The 13,788-nt window shown below is 45.0% G+C and overlaps 1 protein-coding gene across 1 annotated transcript in view; it reads right to left on the bottom strand.

Moving 5' to 3' along the window:
* The window catches only part of LOC311143567 (glycogen synthase kinase-3 beta), a 44,680-nt gene extending 37,443 nt beyond the window's left edge, over positions 1–7,237 (bottom strand). The window contains exon 1 of the mRNA XM_084179420.1: positions 6,449–7,237. Coding sequence (XP_084035546.1) covers positions 6,449–6,536 — 88 coding nt within the window. The 5' untranslated portion in view covers positions 6,537–7,237. The remainder of the gene's footprint in view (positions 1–6,448) is intronic.
* Between the last annotated feature and the right edge of the window lie 6,551 nt (positions 7,238–13,788).

Here is a 13,788-nt window from a genome sequence, read left to right as displayed (position 1 = left end):
GACGGCACCAACAGTGCCGACAACGGAGACCCGAGAGGCAACCCCAATAATTTTTTTTGGGGGGGCACACGGTGTGGACGACGAGGCAGCAGGAGGCCGTGAAAGGGCGGATCTGCAGGTTAGGAGGCCACCATGTTACGCGGGCTGTTGGCTCAGAGGGAGCAGGAGTTATTCGGTCAGAGGGAGGCGCTACAGGAGGCTAAAAGGGAGAAGGAAAAAGTAGAGGCACGGCGAGAGGAGCTGGTTAGGCAGCAGAAGGAGCGGGGGTTAATAAAGGAACCCAGTCCTGCTCCCTGCACCAAGTTAGTGGTGCGTGTTCCCAGTCCGGCCCGGCCCGTTCCTGCTCCTCGCACCAAGCCAGTGGTGCGCGTCGCCGGTCTGGCCCGGCCCGTTCCTGCTCCTCGCACCAAGCCAGAGGTGCGTGTCTCCAGTCCGGCCCGGCCCGTTCCTGCTCCTCGCACCAGGCCAGTGGTGCGTGTTCCTAGTCCGGTCCGGCCCGTGCCTGCTCCTCGCACCAGTCCTAGTCCGGTCCGGAGCCTGAGCGATCCGCTCCACCGGTGCCCGGTCCAGCTCCGGTCAGTGGCTCCAGTCCAGACCATGACGTCAGCCCCTCTCCAGGTTCGGGGTCTCCCACACCAGGGTCCAGACAGGGCCTGGAGTTTCATGGGAGGAAGGAGAGGGGAAGCAGCACGCCGAGGTCCAGACCAGACCAGGGGCGCAACAGGGAAGCGGAGAGTAAGTGGTCGTCACGCCCGGAGCCGGATCCGCCTCCGAGGCGGAATGCCCACCCGGCCCCTACCCTGTTATGTTTATGTTGCGCGGTCGGAGTCCGCACCTTTGGGGGGGGGGGGGGGGGGGGTACTGTCACTTTGCAATCATTGGTTTTTGTTTGACATACATTTTAAAGTGAAAAATCAGAGTCTCTGTGTCACTCTGTTACCATGGAATTGCCCATAACTAAAAGGTACAAAGGATGTACCTTACAGGATACCACTACAGTGACAAACATTTTTACCCCTTTAAGAACACATTTCTGAGAATGTACCACAGGCATCAATGGGAGGAGTAGAAGGGTTGTCATTGTGTAGGTAATAACTATCACATTACTGAGTAATAACATGGACCCAATATCTGACATCTCTCTCTCTCTCTGTCTCTCTCTCTGTCTATCTCTCTTTCTCTCTCCGTCTCTCTCTCTCCCTCTTTCTTCTCGGTTTTTCTCTGACCCTCAGTCTCTCTCTCTGTCTGTTTCTTTCTGTTTGTTCTTCAGTTTGTTTAGCTCGCTCTATCATTTTTCACTCTTAAAGCGGCAATTTAAATTTAACATCATGTTCAATATGTTCATTTTGTTCCCATCTCCATTGAGAGCGAGGGAAATAGAGAGAAAGACAGAGAGCGGGAGCTTTGAAATGCTAAACAAGACACTCATTGTTCTTGGCCAGCTGCCTCTCCCCAAAACAAAACTGGAGCTTGTGTGTGTGTGTGTGTGTGTGTGTGTGTGTGTGTGTGTGTGGGAGGGGCAGTGTTCACTATAGGATCCTACACTTTGGCTACAGCCACTTCAGATCATTGGCCAAGTTAGTCACACACACTGGTGCGTGTGTGTGTGTCTGTGTGTCTGTGAGTGAGTGACAACTTCTGCAGCTCTGTCGCACGCTGGGTATGTACATAGTCAATGGTAAGCGTAGAGGGGACTCCTACGTTAGGTACACCTATTGCTCATCTCTTGGCAGTAGTACTGTAGACTACTTTAATCACTGACCTCAACCCAACTCTCAGAGCATTCACAGTCAGTCCACTGACACCCCTATCAGATCACAGCAAAATCACACTCTACTTGAACAGAGCTATGCTCAATCATGAGGCATCAAAGCCAAAGGAACTGAATAATTTTAAGAAATGCTATAGATGGAAGGAAAGTAGTGTGGAAATCTACCAAAAAGGCAACAACAAATTCAATCTCTTTTAGACAACTTCCTGGACAAAACGTTTCACTGTAAGAGTGGAGGTGTAAACTTGGCAGTAGAAAACCTAAACAGTATATTTGACCTCTCAGCTTCCCTATCAAATCAAAGCATTTCAAGCAGAAAACCGAAGAAAATTAACAACAATGACATATGGTTTGATGAAGAATGCAAAAACCTAAGCAAGAAATTGAGAAACCTATCCAACCAAAAACATAGAGACCCAGAAAACCTGAGCCTACGCCTTCACTATGGTGAATCAATAAAATAATACAGAAGTACACTACGGAAAAAGAAGTAACAGCACGTCAGAAATCAGCTCAATGTAATTGAAGAATCCATCGAATTTAACGTAACGATGGTTATTATGGCCAAACAGTTCTATTTTTGTTTCATCAGACCAGAGGACATTTCTCCAAAAAGTACGATATTTGTCCCCATGTGCAGTTGCAAACCGTTGACTGGCTTTTTAATGGCGGTTTTGGAGTGGTGGCTTCTTCCTTGCTGAGCGGCCTTTCAGGTTATGTCGATGTAGGACTTGTTTTACTGTGAATATAGATACTTTTGTACCCGTTTCCTCCAGCATCTTCACAAGGTCCTTTGCTGTTGTTCTGGGATTGATTTTCACTTTTCGCACCAAAGTACGTTCATCTCTAGGAGACAGAACGTGTCTCCTTCCTGAGCGGTATGACGGCTGCATGGTCCCATGGCATTTATACTTGCGTACTATTGTTTGTACAGATTAACATGGTACCTTCAGGCATTTGGAAATTGCTCCCAAGGATGAACCAGATTTGTGGAGGTCTACAATTTTTTTTCTGAGGTCTTGGCTGATTTCTTTTGATTTTCCCATGATGTCAAGCAAAGAGGCACTGAGTTTGAAGGTAGGCCTTGAAATACATCTACAGGTACACCTCCAATTGACTCAAATTATGTCAATTAGCCTATCAGAAGCTTCTAAAGCCATGACATCATTTTCTGGAATTTTCCAAGCTGTTTAAAGGCACAGTCAACTTAGTGTATGTAAACTTCTGACCCACTGGAATTGTGATACAGTGAATTATAAGTGAAATAATCTGTCTGTAAACAATTGTTGGAAAAATTACTTGTGTCATACACAAAGTAGATGTCCTAACCGACTTGCCAAAACTATAGTTCGTTAACAAGACATTTGTGGAGTGGTTGAAAAACATGTTTTAATGACTCCAACCTAAGTGTATGTAAACTTCCGACTTCAACTGTATACAGTACCAGTCAAAAGTTTGGACAGACCTAGTCATTCCTACTACTATTTTCTACATTTTAGAATAATAGTGAAGACATCAAAATAACACATACGGAATCATGTAGTAACCCAAAAAAGTGTTAAACAAATCAAAATATTGTATATTTGAGATTCTTCAAAGTAGCCACCCTTTGTCTTGATGACAGCTTTGCACACTCTTGCCATTCTCTCAACCAGCTTCATGAGGTAGTCACCTGGAATGTATTTCAATTAACAGGTGTGCCTTGTTAAAAGTTATTTTGTGGAATTTATTTCCATCTTAATGTTTTTGAGCCAATCAGTTGTGTTGTGACACGGTAGGGGGGTATACAGAAGATAGCCCTATTTGGTAAAAGACCAAGTCCATATTATGGCAAGAACAGCTCAAATAAGCAAAGAGAAACGACAGTCCATCATTAGTTTAAGACATGAAGGTCAATCAATCCGGAACATTTCAAAAACATTGAACGTTTCTTCAAGTGCAGTCGCAAAAACCATGAAGCGCTATGATGAAACTGGCTCTCATGAGGACCGGCACAGAAATGGAAGAACCAGAGTGACCTCTGCTGCAGAGGATAAGTTCATTAGAGTTACCAGCCTCAGAAATTGCAGCCCAAATTAATGCTTCACAGAGTTCAAGTAACAGACACATCTCAACATCAACTGTTCAGAGGACACTATGTGAATCAGGCCTTCATTGTTGAATTGCTGCAAAGAAACCACTACTAAAGGACACCAATAAAAAGAAGAGACTTCCTTGGGCCAAGAAACAAGAGCAATGGACCTTGTCCTTTGGTCTGGAGACCAAATTGGAGATTTTTGGTTCCAACCGCTGTGTCTTTGTGAGATGCAGTGTGGGTGAACAGATGATCTCCACATGTGTATTTCCCACCGTAAAGCTTGGAGGAGGAGGTGTGATGGTGTTGGGGTGCTTTGCTGGTGACACTGTCTGTGATTTATAAAAAATTCAAGGCACACTTAACCGGCATGGCTACAACAACATTCTGCAGCAATATGCCATCCCATCTGGTTTGGGCTTAGTGGAACTATCATTTGTTTTCAACAGGACAATGACCCAACACACCTCCAGTCTGTGTAAGGGCTATTTTACCAAGAAGGAGAGTGATGGAATGCTGCATCAGATGACCTGGCCTCCACAATCCCCTGACCTCAACCCAATTGAGATGGTTTGGTATGAGTTGGACCGCAGAGTGAAGGAAAAGCAGCCAACAAGTGCTCAGCTTATGTGGGAACTCCTTCAAGACTGTTGGAAAAGCATTCCAGGTGAAACTGGTTGAGAGAATGCAAAGCGTGTGCAAAGCTGTCATCAAGGCACAGGGTGGCTATTTGAAGAATCTAAAATATGAAATATATTTTGATTTGTTTAACACTTTTTTGGTTACTACATGATTCCATATGTGTTATTTCATAGTTTTGATGTCTTCACTATTATTCTACAATGTTGAAAAACCCTGGAATGAGTAGGTGTGTCCAAACTTTTGACTGGTACTGTACATACATACACACTCAACTATACAATCTCCATACACTGTTTAGAGTCTATTTCAGTATGCTTAGGTCCAGTCAGTGAAAGGGACAATTGCATTGTGAAAGGGTATCTGAGATTCATTACCACTGCCACAACTCTCCCTCTGTAGCCCACACACAGAGACTTACAGAAATGCAGAAGATGATAGGCCTAATGGTACTGTATGTAAAGCAACGTCTGAACACTGAGGAGCAGGTGTGTAAATGTCTGATGCATGTGTATGTGCAGGGGTGCAACTTTCACAGGGGATGGACTTGTCCCCCCCACATTCTGAAATTGCATTTCTGTCCCCTCCAGTTTTATCATTGGAATGTGATACAAAACAAGGCAACGGTGTGCTTTAGGATCATGAGGACGCCTCAGAGCGGTCGGGTAGACTGTTTGGAGTGTTTATCCGGCTGGATTAAAAAATGTTTTTAAAAAAAGGTATGTTCCCCCACTACTTCTAAACCCAAAGTTGCGCCCCTGTGTATGTGTAATGGGCATAGGCTAAATACAATTACAGGCTATTTATATACTATAGGCTGAGGCATCAGAGGCATAGGCTTTATTATTTTATTTTCACAAAAGTTTTAAAACACCTTTAATGTTGTCAGGAGCATATATCCTGGCCAGTGCAGTGAAGCCATGTGCCCCATCAGAGTGCCTTCAGGATGGCAATATTGTCGCAACTTCAGTCTGATACATTGTGGCACATAGCCTACTCCACTGTCAATACATTTATCTGGCTTGTGTGCTGGAGCTCGTTTTTACATTCTGGAACGTTCAATTGAATGAAAACGGTGCTGTACTGAACGACCAGCTGAAAAACGGGGAGGGTTGTAGGTTGAAAATGCACCGCTGCCCTTTAAATAAGTCACTCATTGCTTCAAGCCACACCCTGGCACACCCACCCAACGGAGCAAACGTATCTCAAAGTCTGTTCAATAACGTAGCAAACGTTCGTGCGAACTGAACGCACCCCAAATTCCACGACAACTCAGCTAACACAAACTTGAAACGCACCCCTTTACTCTGAAAGATCAAATTCCCATGGCCACGCCCTCCCAGTCACGTTCTGTATGGGCGCACCTTCCCATTGATAATTGCGTAATAGACCGATCGTGTCACTTGCTGCATCTGGCTGGTAAGAAATTAATACTTTCTGAGAAAACTGCTCGCAGAGCATGCAAAATTACATATAAATAAGTAATATATACAAAACATCCCCATGTAATAATAATATAACAGTGTATGCCTAGTCATGACCCTAAACCAGGCGCTCCATTCGACTAGAGAGCAGTAATCGGTTGAAATAAATGTTGTGATCTAAAGGAATGGACACCTAGAAGAATCTGCAAATGATAAGGCAAATCTGATCATGCCACTTGCCACGATGCTGGTTTGGGTGGCTGCCAGCTCTGACCCTCTCTCCCCCTCGGCGCGGCCCTCTACCTCTGGCCGCTGACCAGCCTAGAGTCGCACGTCACAGCGGTCCCTCCCCGCAGAAACCTGGGTGACACTACGCCTGAGAATCTCAGCCAGTGACACAGAATGGCAAGCCTGCCTGTGCTTTCAGACCTGGCGTCGAGTCAAGGTGCTTAACAAGGACACAACTAGTTTAAATTTGTTTCATTCGCAAGGCAGGCAATTGAGGCAAATTAGTTTGATTATTAAAAATGGTAGACTTACTGCTGACTTTCATAGAGCCAAAAGCCGATGGCTGCGGCACTGGTTTGCAGCTCTCCGCGAAGGAGGTGGTTCTGGGCCGCCCCGACATGATCCAATCCCCGAATCAAATACTGTATGCTACGTTACTGTAACTTGTTTGGTGGCTTGGTAGATTTATTTCCAAACCTTTGCATTCAATGAATGACAGTTCCTTAATCTGAATGTTAGATTATTTACAATATCAACTCCTCTCCACGAGCTTTCACAGTCGTTATTTTGACCTATCAATCTACCACTTCTCTTCCCCCAATAGTCGTTCAAAGCATCCTTTTCCTTCAGTTGGTAGGTCTTGGGGACGCGTCTTCGACTAAAATAGTCATGAATCTGGCCCCGTGGCCCCCGAATAAACCCACTGCTGGTTTGATTTCCCTAATTTGGTCACAGTTGAGCACAAAATGACACAAGTGAAACAATCAGATAATGCGTTAATGGGGAATGGTTGCTGTATATTCCTATAGATCCAAGACCATGCAGATCCTCTTCATATTCCGATGGAGACTCAACGATCCGTCCGCCATGCCGGCTCCCTCGCTCTTCTACCCTACCGACGATTCAAACGGAACAATCTGCCAGTTGCCCAATCTTTACATTAACGATTTCCACGGCCCTGCACACTCGTCCCAACTCCACACACCGTGACGTCCAAATCCGGTTCTTCCAGTAGTTTATCGGGTCTTGAGGCAACCCTGTGCACTTCGTTCCTCTGGAAAGGACCCGTCAGACCCGACGATTCTGGAATTCTTTTTTATTCCTTCCCCATCGTATTCGGGCTCGCTGTCTTTGTCACTACGGACCTTTGTAACGCTATTTGCGTAAATGGTGAGGCTTGGTTCTATGGGCAGATGCGCGTGGAGACGGGGTTACGCCAATAAACTACTGTAGAGAATCTGAGAATTGCGCAAGGGTGAATCTGGGGTAGGTAATTCAGCCAATCCGAAGCGTATCCCTTGGCGATGGGCCGAGAGCCCCGTATTGTAGACCAATAAGCACGCTGTTCTTGTAGAACACATGGCATAGTTTGCTTGACACGGCCCCTGGTGTTCCGAGGCTCGTGTCAGTGCGTTGCTGCGACTGGGGCAATGGGCGGGGACCGGGGGGGGGGGGGGGGGGGGGGGGGCATTAATGGCACTTTTTACGGGCGACCCGTGACAGTCAAACGAGCACAATCAATGGGCTTGTTTGAGTGGTAAGGCTGAAGCAACCGAATGCAGACGAAAGTCGAGGAGTGAAGTTGGGGGAGGTGCATCTGGGACAGCCGAAAGTCGTACACTGATGTGGTTTTCCAACAGCAAGGCTCAGTGCAGCATGGCAGTGTTGCCATTTCTTTTCTTTTTTTCTTTGTAATGTCGAAATGAACATGTCTCCAACCACCATATCACACACTCAAATTGTAGCCTAAATATTACTGAACAAAAACATCAAAGCAACATGCAACAATTTCTAAGATTTTACTGAGTTACCATTCATATAAGGAAATCAGTCAGTTGAAATAAATGAGTTAGGCCCTACTCTATGGATTTCACATGACTGGGCAAGGGTGCAGCCATATGTGGGCCTGGGCATAGGCCCACCTACTGGGGAGCCTGGCCCAGCCAATCAGAATACATTTTTCTACACAAAAGGGCTTTATTACAGAGGAGTATTTCTGTCTATAACAAAGCCTTTTGTAGGGAAAAACTCATTCTGATTGGCTGGGCCTGGCTCCCCAGTGGGTGGGCATGGCTGCCAAATGGGTGGGCCTATGCCCTCCCAGGCCTACCCATGGCTGCGCCCCTGCCCAATCATGTGAAATCCATAGATTAGGGCCTAATTTATTTATTTCAATTAACTGATTTCATTATGTGAACTACTTCAGTAAAATCGTTGAAATTGTTGCATGTTGCATTTATATTTTATTTCAGTATATATACACACTGAGTGTACAAAACATTAGGAATACCTGCTCTTTCCATGACGTAGAGTGACCAGGTGAATCCAGGTGAAAGCTATATGATCCCTTATTGATGTCACTTCAATCAGTGTAGATGAAGGGGAGGAGACAGGTTAAAGAAGGATGTTTAAGCCTTGAGACAATTGAGTCATTGATTGTGTATGTGTGCCATTCAGAAGGTGAATGGGCAAGACAAAATATTTAAGTGCCTTTGAACAGGGTATGGTAGTAGGTGCCAGGCACACCAGTTTGTGTCAAGAACTGCAACGCTGCTGAGCTTTTCACGCTCAACAGTTTCCCGTGTGTATCAAGAATGGTCCACCACCCAAAGGACATCCAGACAACTTTACACAACTGTGGGAAGCATTGGAGTCAACATGTGCCAGCATCCCTGTGGAATGCTTTCAACACCTTGTAGAGTCCATGCCCCGACAAATTGATGTTCTGAGGGCAAAAGGGAGAAGGTGTTCTTAATGTTTTGTACACTCAGTGTATATTCCTCCTAATATTGTACAATCTATGTCTCTTCATAGCCTGGGCTATTGTTTGCATTCAAGACCAGGTTGTTTGTATTGCTCTCAGTTTGTCACTGTCAGAGTAGCCACTCATTTAGGTCATTTGTGTGGTATTAAATACATATTCTGTTAATATCTTCTATCATGTAAATTACATTGAATTGCATAAATGCATTTATAAAAGGCTCATTTTAGGCCTCCCGAGTGGCGCAGTGGTCTAAGGCACTGCATTGCAGTGCTTGAGGCATCACTACAGACCCGGGTTTGATACCAGTCTGTGTCACCGCCGTGACCGGGAGACCAATGAGGCGGCGCACAATTGGCCCAGCGACATCTGGGTTGGAGGAGGGTTTGGCCGGCCGGGATTTCCTTGTCCCATCGTGCTCTAGCAACTCCTTGTGGCGGGCCGGGTGCCTGCAAGCTGACTTTGGTTGCCAGCTGGACGGTGTTTCCTCCGACACATTGGTGTGGCTGGCTTCCGGGTTAAGCAAGCAGTGCGGCTTGGCAGTGCGGCTTGGGTCGTCTTTCGGAGGACGCATGGCTCTCGACCTTCCCCTCTCCCGAGGGGTAAAAGTACGAAAAATCCCCCCCTGCTAAAAACATGGCCCCATGTGTAGAAGTCCTAAAAACACCTCTGCTCAACTGCATGCCACTACGCAAATGCGATGCAGGGGCCCTGACCTCCAGGGGGTCCCCATTGCTTTTGTTAGTCACTCTCACTCAGATATCATATTAACATGGCATACTGTGGTAGTCGGTGCCGTTTAAAATGAGGGAGGACGATTTATTTATTTATTTATTACAGCATATTATTACAGCATATTTATTTATCATTCATATTCCATTCACTCAGCTTAATGTAACATGGATAGGTTTAGGCTATTTACTACATGAACTCACATGTTCCCTATACCCATCATAAGGTTGCTACAACCTAGCCTATGAATGAAAGTTTACAAAGCAGGTACACAGGTCGAGATACATTTTCGTAATCAAGGTGACAGACATTGACACATTCAATACCGCCTTGCACAATCTTGCCTGGATCTAGCTGATCTAAGGTTTAATCATTAGTCCAACAGTTGCAAACGAGAGTTTCTATTGGAATGCAGGTATGTTTATCCCTGTTTAGTTCATTGTATAATTCCTTCTCGCATCTATGCGCTCTCCTCCTCTCACCTTTTCCCTTCGCTTGTGGACTTCAGTGCACAACACATAAGCTGTCTGTGACCAGGCGAAAAAACCTTTCCAAGCCAAACCTTCATATCATAACCGCTAACAGCTTCACACAGCCTACATAATTGTTACCATATTAGCTAACGTCAAGTCAACAACATAGCTACTAGAACGAACACGTTAGTAAGCCCGTTACAATCATGCAGTACAATGTACAGTTAGCAAGCAGTTTAGCAGTTACACCGGCGGGCCCCGGTGACTTGGAAGAGTTCCAGTGTTGGATAGCCAAAGCCAGCTAGGTAACATAGCATCCCTCTCTGTTTGAGCCGGGTGTTTGAGTAGGCTAAACTAGCTACAGTGAGGGAAAAAAGTATTTGATCCCCTGCTGATTTTGTACATTTGCCCACTGACAAAGAAATGATCAGTATATAATTTTAATGGTAGGTTTATTTGAACAGTGAGAGACAGAATAACAACCAAAAAATCCAGACAAACGCATGTCAAAAATGTTATGAATTGATTTGCATTTCAATGAGGGAAATAAGTATTTGACCCCTCTGCAAAACATGACTTAGTACTTGGTGGCAAAACCCTTGTTGGCAATCACAGAGGTCAGACGTTTCTTGTAGTTGGCCATCAAGTTTTCACACATCTCAGGAGGGATTTTGTCCCACTCCTCTTTGCAGATATTCTCCAAGTCATTAAGGTTTCGAGGCTGATGTTTGGCAACTCGAACCTTCAGCTCCCTCCACAGATTTTCAATGTGATTAAGGTCTGGAGACTGGCTAGGCCACTCCATGACCTTAATGTTCTTCTTCTTGAGCCACTCCTTTGTTGCCTTGGCCGTGTGTTTTGGGTCATTGTCATGCTGGAATACCCATCCACGACCCATTTTCAATGCCCTGGCTGAGGGAAGGAGGTTCTCACCCAAGATTTGACGGTACATGGCCCCGTCCATCGTCCCTTTGATGCAGTGAAGTTGTCCTGTCCCCTTAGCAGAAAAACACCCCCAAACCATAATGTTTCCACCTCCATGTTTGATGGTGGGGATGGTGTTCTTGGGGTCATAGGCAGCATTCCTCCTCCTCCAAACACGGCGAGTTGAGTTGATGCCAAAGAGCTCCATTTTGGTCTCATCTGACCACAATACTTTCACCCAGTTCTCCTCTGAATCATTCAGATGTTCATTGGCAAACTTCAGATGGGCATGTATATGTACTTTCTTGAGCAGGGGGACCTTGCGGGCGCTGCAGGATTTTAGTCCTTCACGGCGTAGTGTGTTACCAATTGTTTTCTTGGTGACTATGGTCCCAGCTGCCTTGAGATCATTGACAAGATCCTCCCGTGTAGTTCTGGGCTGATTCCTCACCGTTCACATGATCATTGCAACTCCACGAGGTGAGATCTTGCATGGAGCCCCAGGCCGACGGAGATTGACAGTTATTTTGTGTTTCTTCCATTTGCGAATAATCACACCAACTGTTGTCATCTTCTCACCAAGCTGCTTGGCGATGGTCTTGTAGCCCATTCCAGCCTTGTGTAGGTCTACAATCTTGTCCCTGACATCCTTGGAGAGCTCTTTGGTCTTGGCCATGGTGGAGAGTTTGGAATCTGATTAATTGATTGCTTCTGTGGACAGGTGTCTTTTATACAGGTAACAAACTGAGATTAGGAGCACTCCCTTTAAAAGTGTGCTCCTAATCTCAGCTCGTTACCTGTATAAAAGACACCTGGGAGCCAGAAATCTTTCTGATTGAGAGGGGGTCAAATACTTATTTCCCTCATTAAAATGCAAATCAATTTATAACATTTCTGACATGCGTTTTTCTGGATTTTTTTAATGTTATTCTGTCTCTCACTGTTCAAATAAACCTACCATTAAAATTATAGACTGATCATTTCTTTGTCCGTGGGCAAACGTACAAAATCAGCAGGGGATCAAATTCTTTTTTCCCTCAATGTAGCTGCATTCGCTAGCTAAGTAAGTGAAAGGGAATGTGAAAAAATACTAAATATAGCTAGCTCTCTCTCTCTCTCTCGCTTCTCCTTCATTTTTGAAGAAATTAATTTGTTAAAAGCTGTTCAACTATTGTCTTTCTCTTTGAGTCAACTACTCACCACATTATATGCACTGCAGTGCTAGCTAGCTGTAGCTTATGCTTTCAGTCCTAGATTCATTCTCTGATCCTTTGATTGGGTGGACAACATGTTCATGCTGCAAGAGCTCTGATAGGTTGGAGGACGTCCTCCGGAAGTTGCCTTAATTACTGTGTAAGTCTATGGAAGTGGGTGAGAACCACGAGCCTCCTAGGTTTTGTATTGAAGTCAATGTACCCAGAGGAGGATGGAAACTATCTGCCCTCCGGCTACTCCATGGTGCTACCCTACAGAGTGCTGTTGAGGCTACTGTAGACCTTAAAAACATTTCTCCCTACCCATGGCAAAATTAGTAGAATTGGATGACATTTGTTATAACATTGCTAAATGTTCTCTCTGCCCCATGGCAAAATGTGTAGAATTGCAGGACATTAACTTAAAAACGTACATTTCTCTCTCCACAGTCAAGAGGCGGGCCACCAAAATGTTTTGCCCACAAGGCCCCCCCAACCAAATCTTGCTCAGGGCCCCCAAAAGGCTATGGCCAGCCCTGTGTGTGTGTGTGTGTGTGTGTGTGGGTGGGTGGTCAGAGGGTAGGCCTAATTATCATTTCCTATTCTTATGGCACTACAATGACATTACATTAGTAGGCCTACAGTATGAGAAGCCACAACCTCACACACACTCACACCCAAGCCATTATGCTTATGCTCATTCCTAAGGCTGCGGAGCCCAGTTCACCGTGATTGGTTGGTACATTATTATAGGACTACACGATAGACCCAAATGCTCTCCAAAGCTTCTGTTTGAAACCACATCATGCTTATTGTGTTCAAACTCTCTGAATGCATTGGTATTAACATTATATTTTCTACACAGATTTGGAAGGGTAAATTGAGGACAGAAGTTGTGTTTTTATGTTTTTATGATGATGGTAGAAGCTGGGTAAAATGGGTAATTTCACAAATTATCCAGATGTCAGAAATGTGAATTTGTAGTGGCCTGAAAGTTGAACTGATTTTAAAGATGACTTTTCGCTCTCCACCACTTTTCCACCCCTTTCTTTCTTTTACCTCTCCCTCTCCCTCCTTGCCGCCAGCTCTGTAATAATCAGCCTCTCTCTGGTCTGAGTTGGTCACATTGGAGAGCTGAAGTCTTTCAGCACGAACCTTCCACCCATTATTGATTGGGAAGGATACAGACACAGACACTTTCAGTGCCAAAATGGCAGCCTGGCAGAAGGAGTAAAGATTCCAGAATGTAGTGTGTGTGTGTGTGGGTGTGTGGGTGTGTGTGTGTGTGTGTGTGTGTGTGTGTGTGCATACAAAACAATATTAACACATTCGTGCCAGGTGAATAAACACAATGTGAGTCATACTGTATATGTGGGGAAATCTGCAAAAGACTGACACCACTATCACACACAATGTGCATTAATGATCTTGAAAATAAAACCATCTTGAAGAATAGAAATTAATCAACCTTGATGGTTGCTCCACATGAAAACCCTACTCAAGTCATCTGCAGTCTAGGAAATTAATGGGTCTTTTGTGCTGTTTATTTGTACTCTTTTCTGTATTTTA

This window comes from Coregonus lavaretus (assembly GCF_964263955.1).
Source record: "Coregonus lavaretus genome assembly, chromosome: 16".
Taxonomy (NCBI): domain Eukaryota; kingdom Metazoa; phylum Chordata; class Actinopteri; order Salmoniformes; family Salmonidae; genus Coregonus; species Coregonus lavaretus.
The sequence above is the reverse complement of the archived record's forward strand: the minus strand, read 5'-3'. Positions and strand labels throughout refer to the sequence as shown.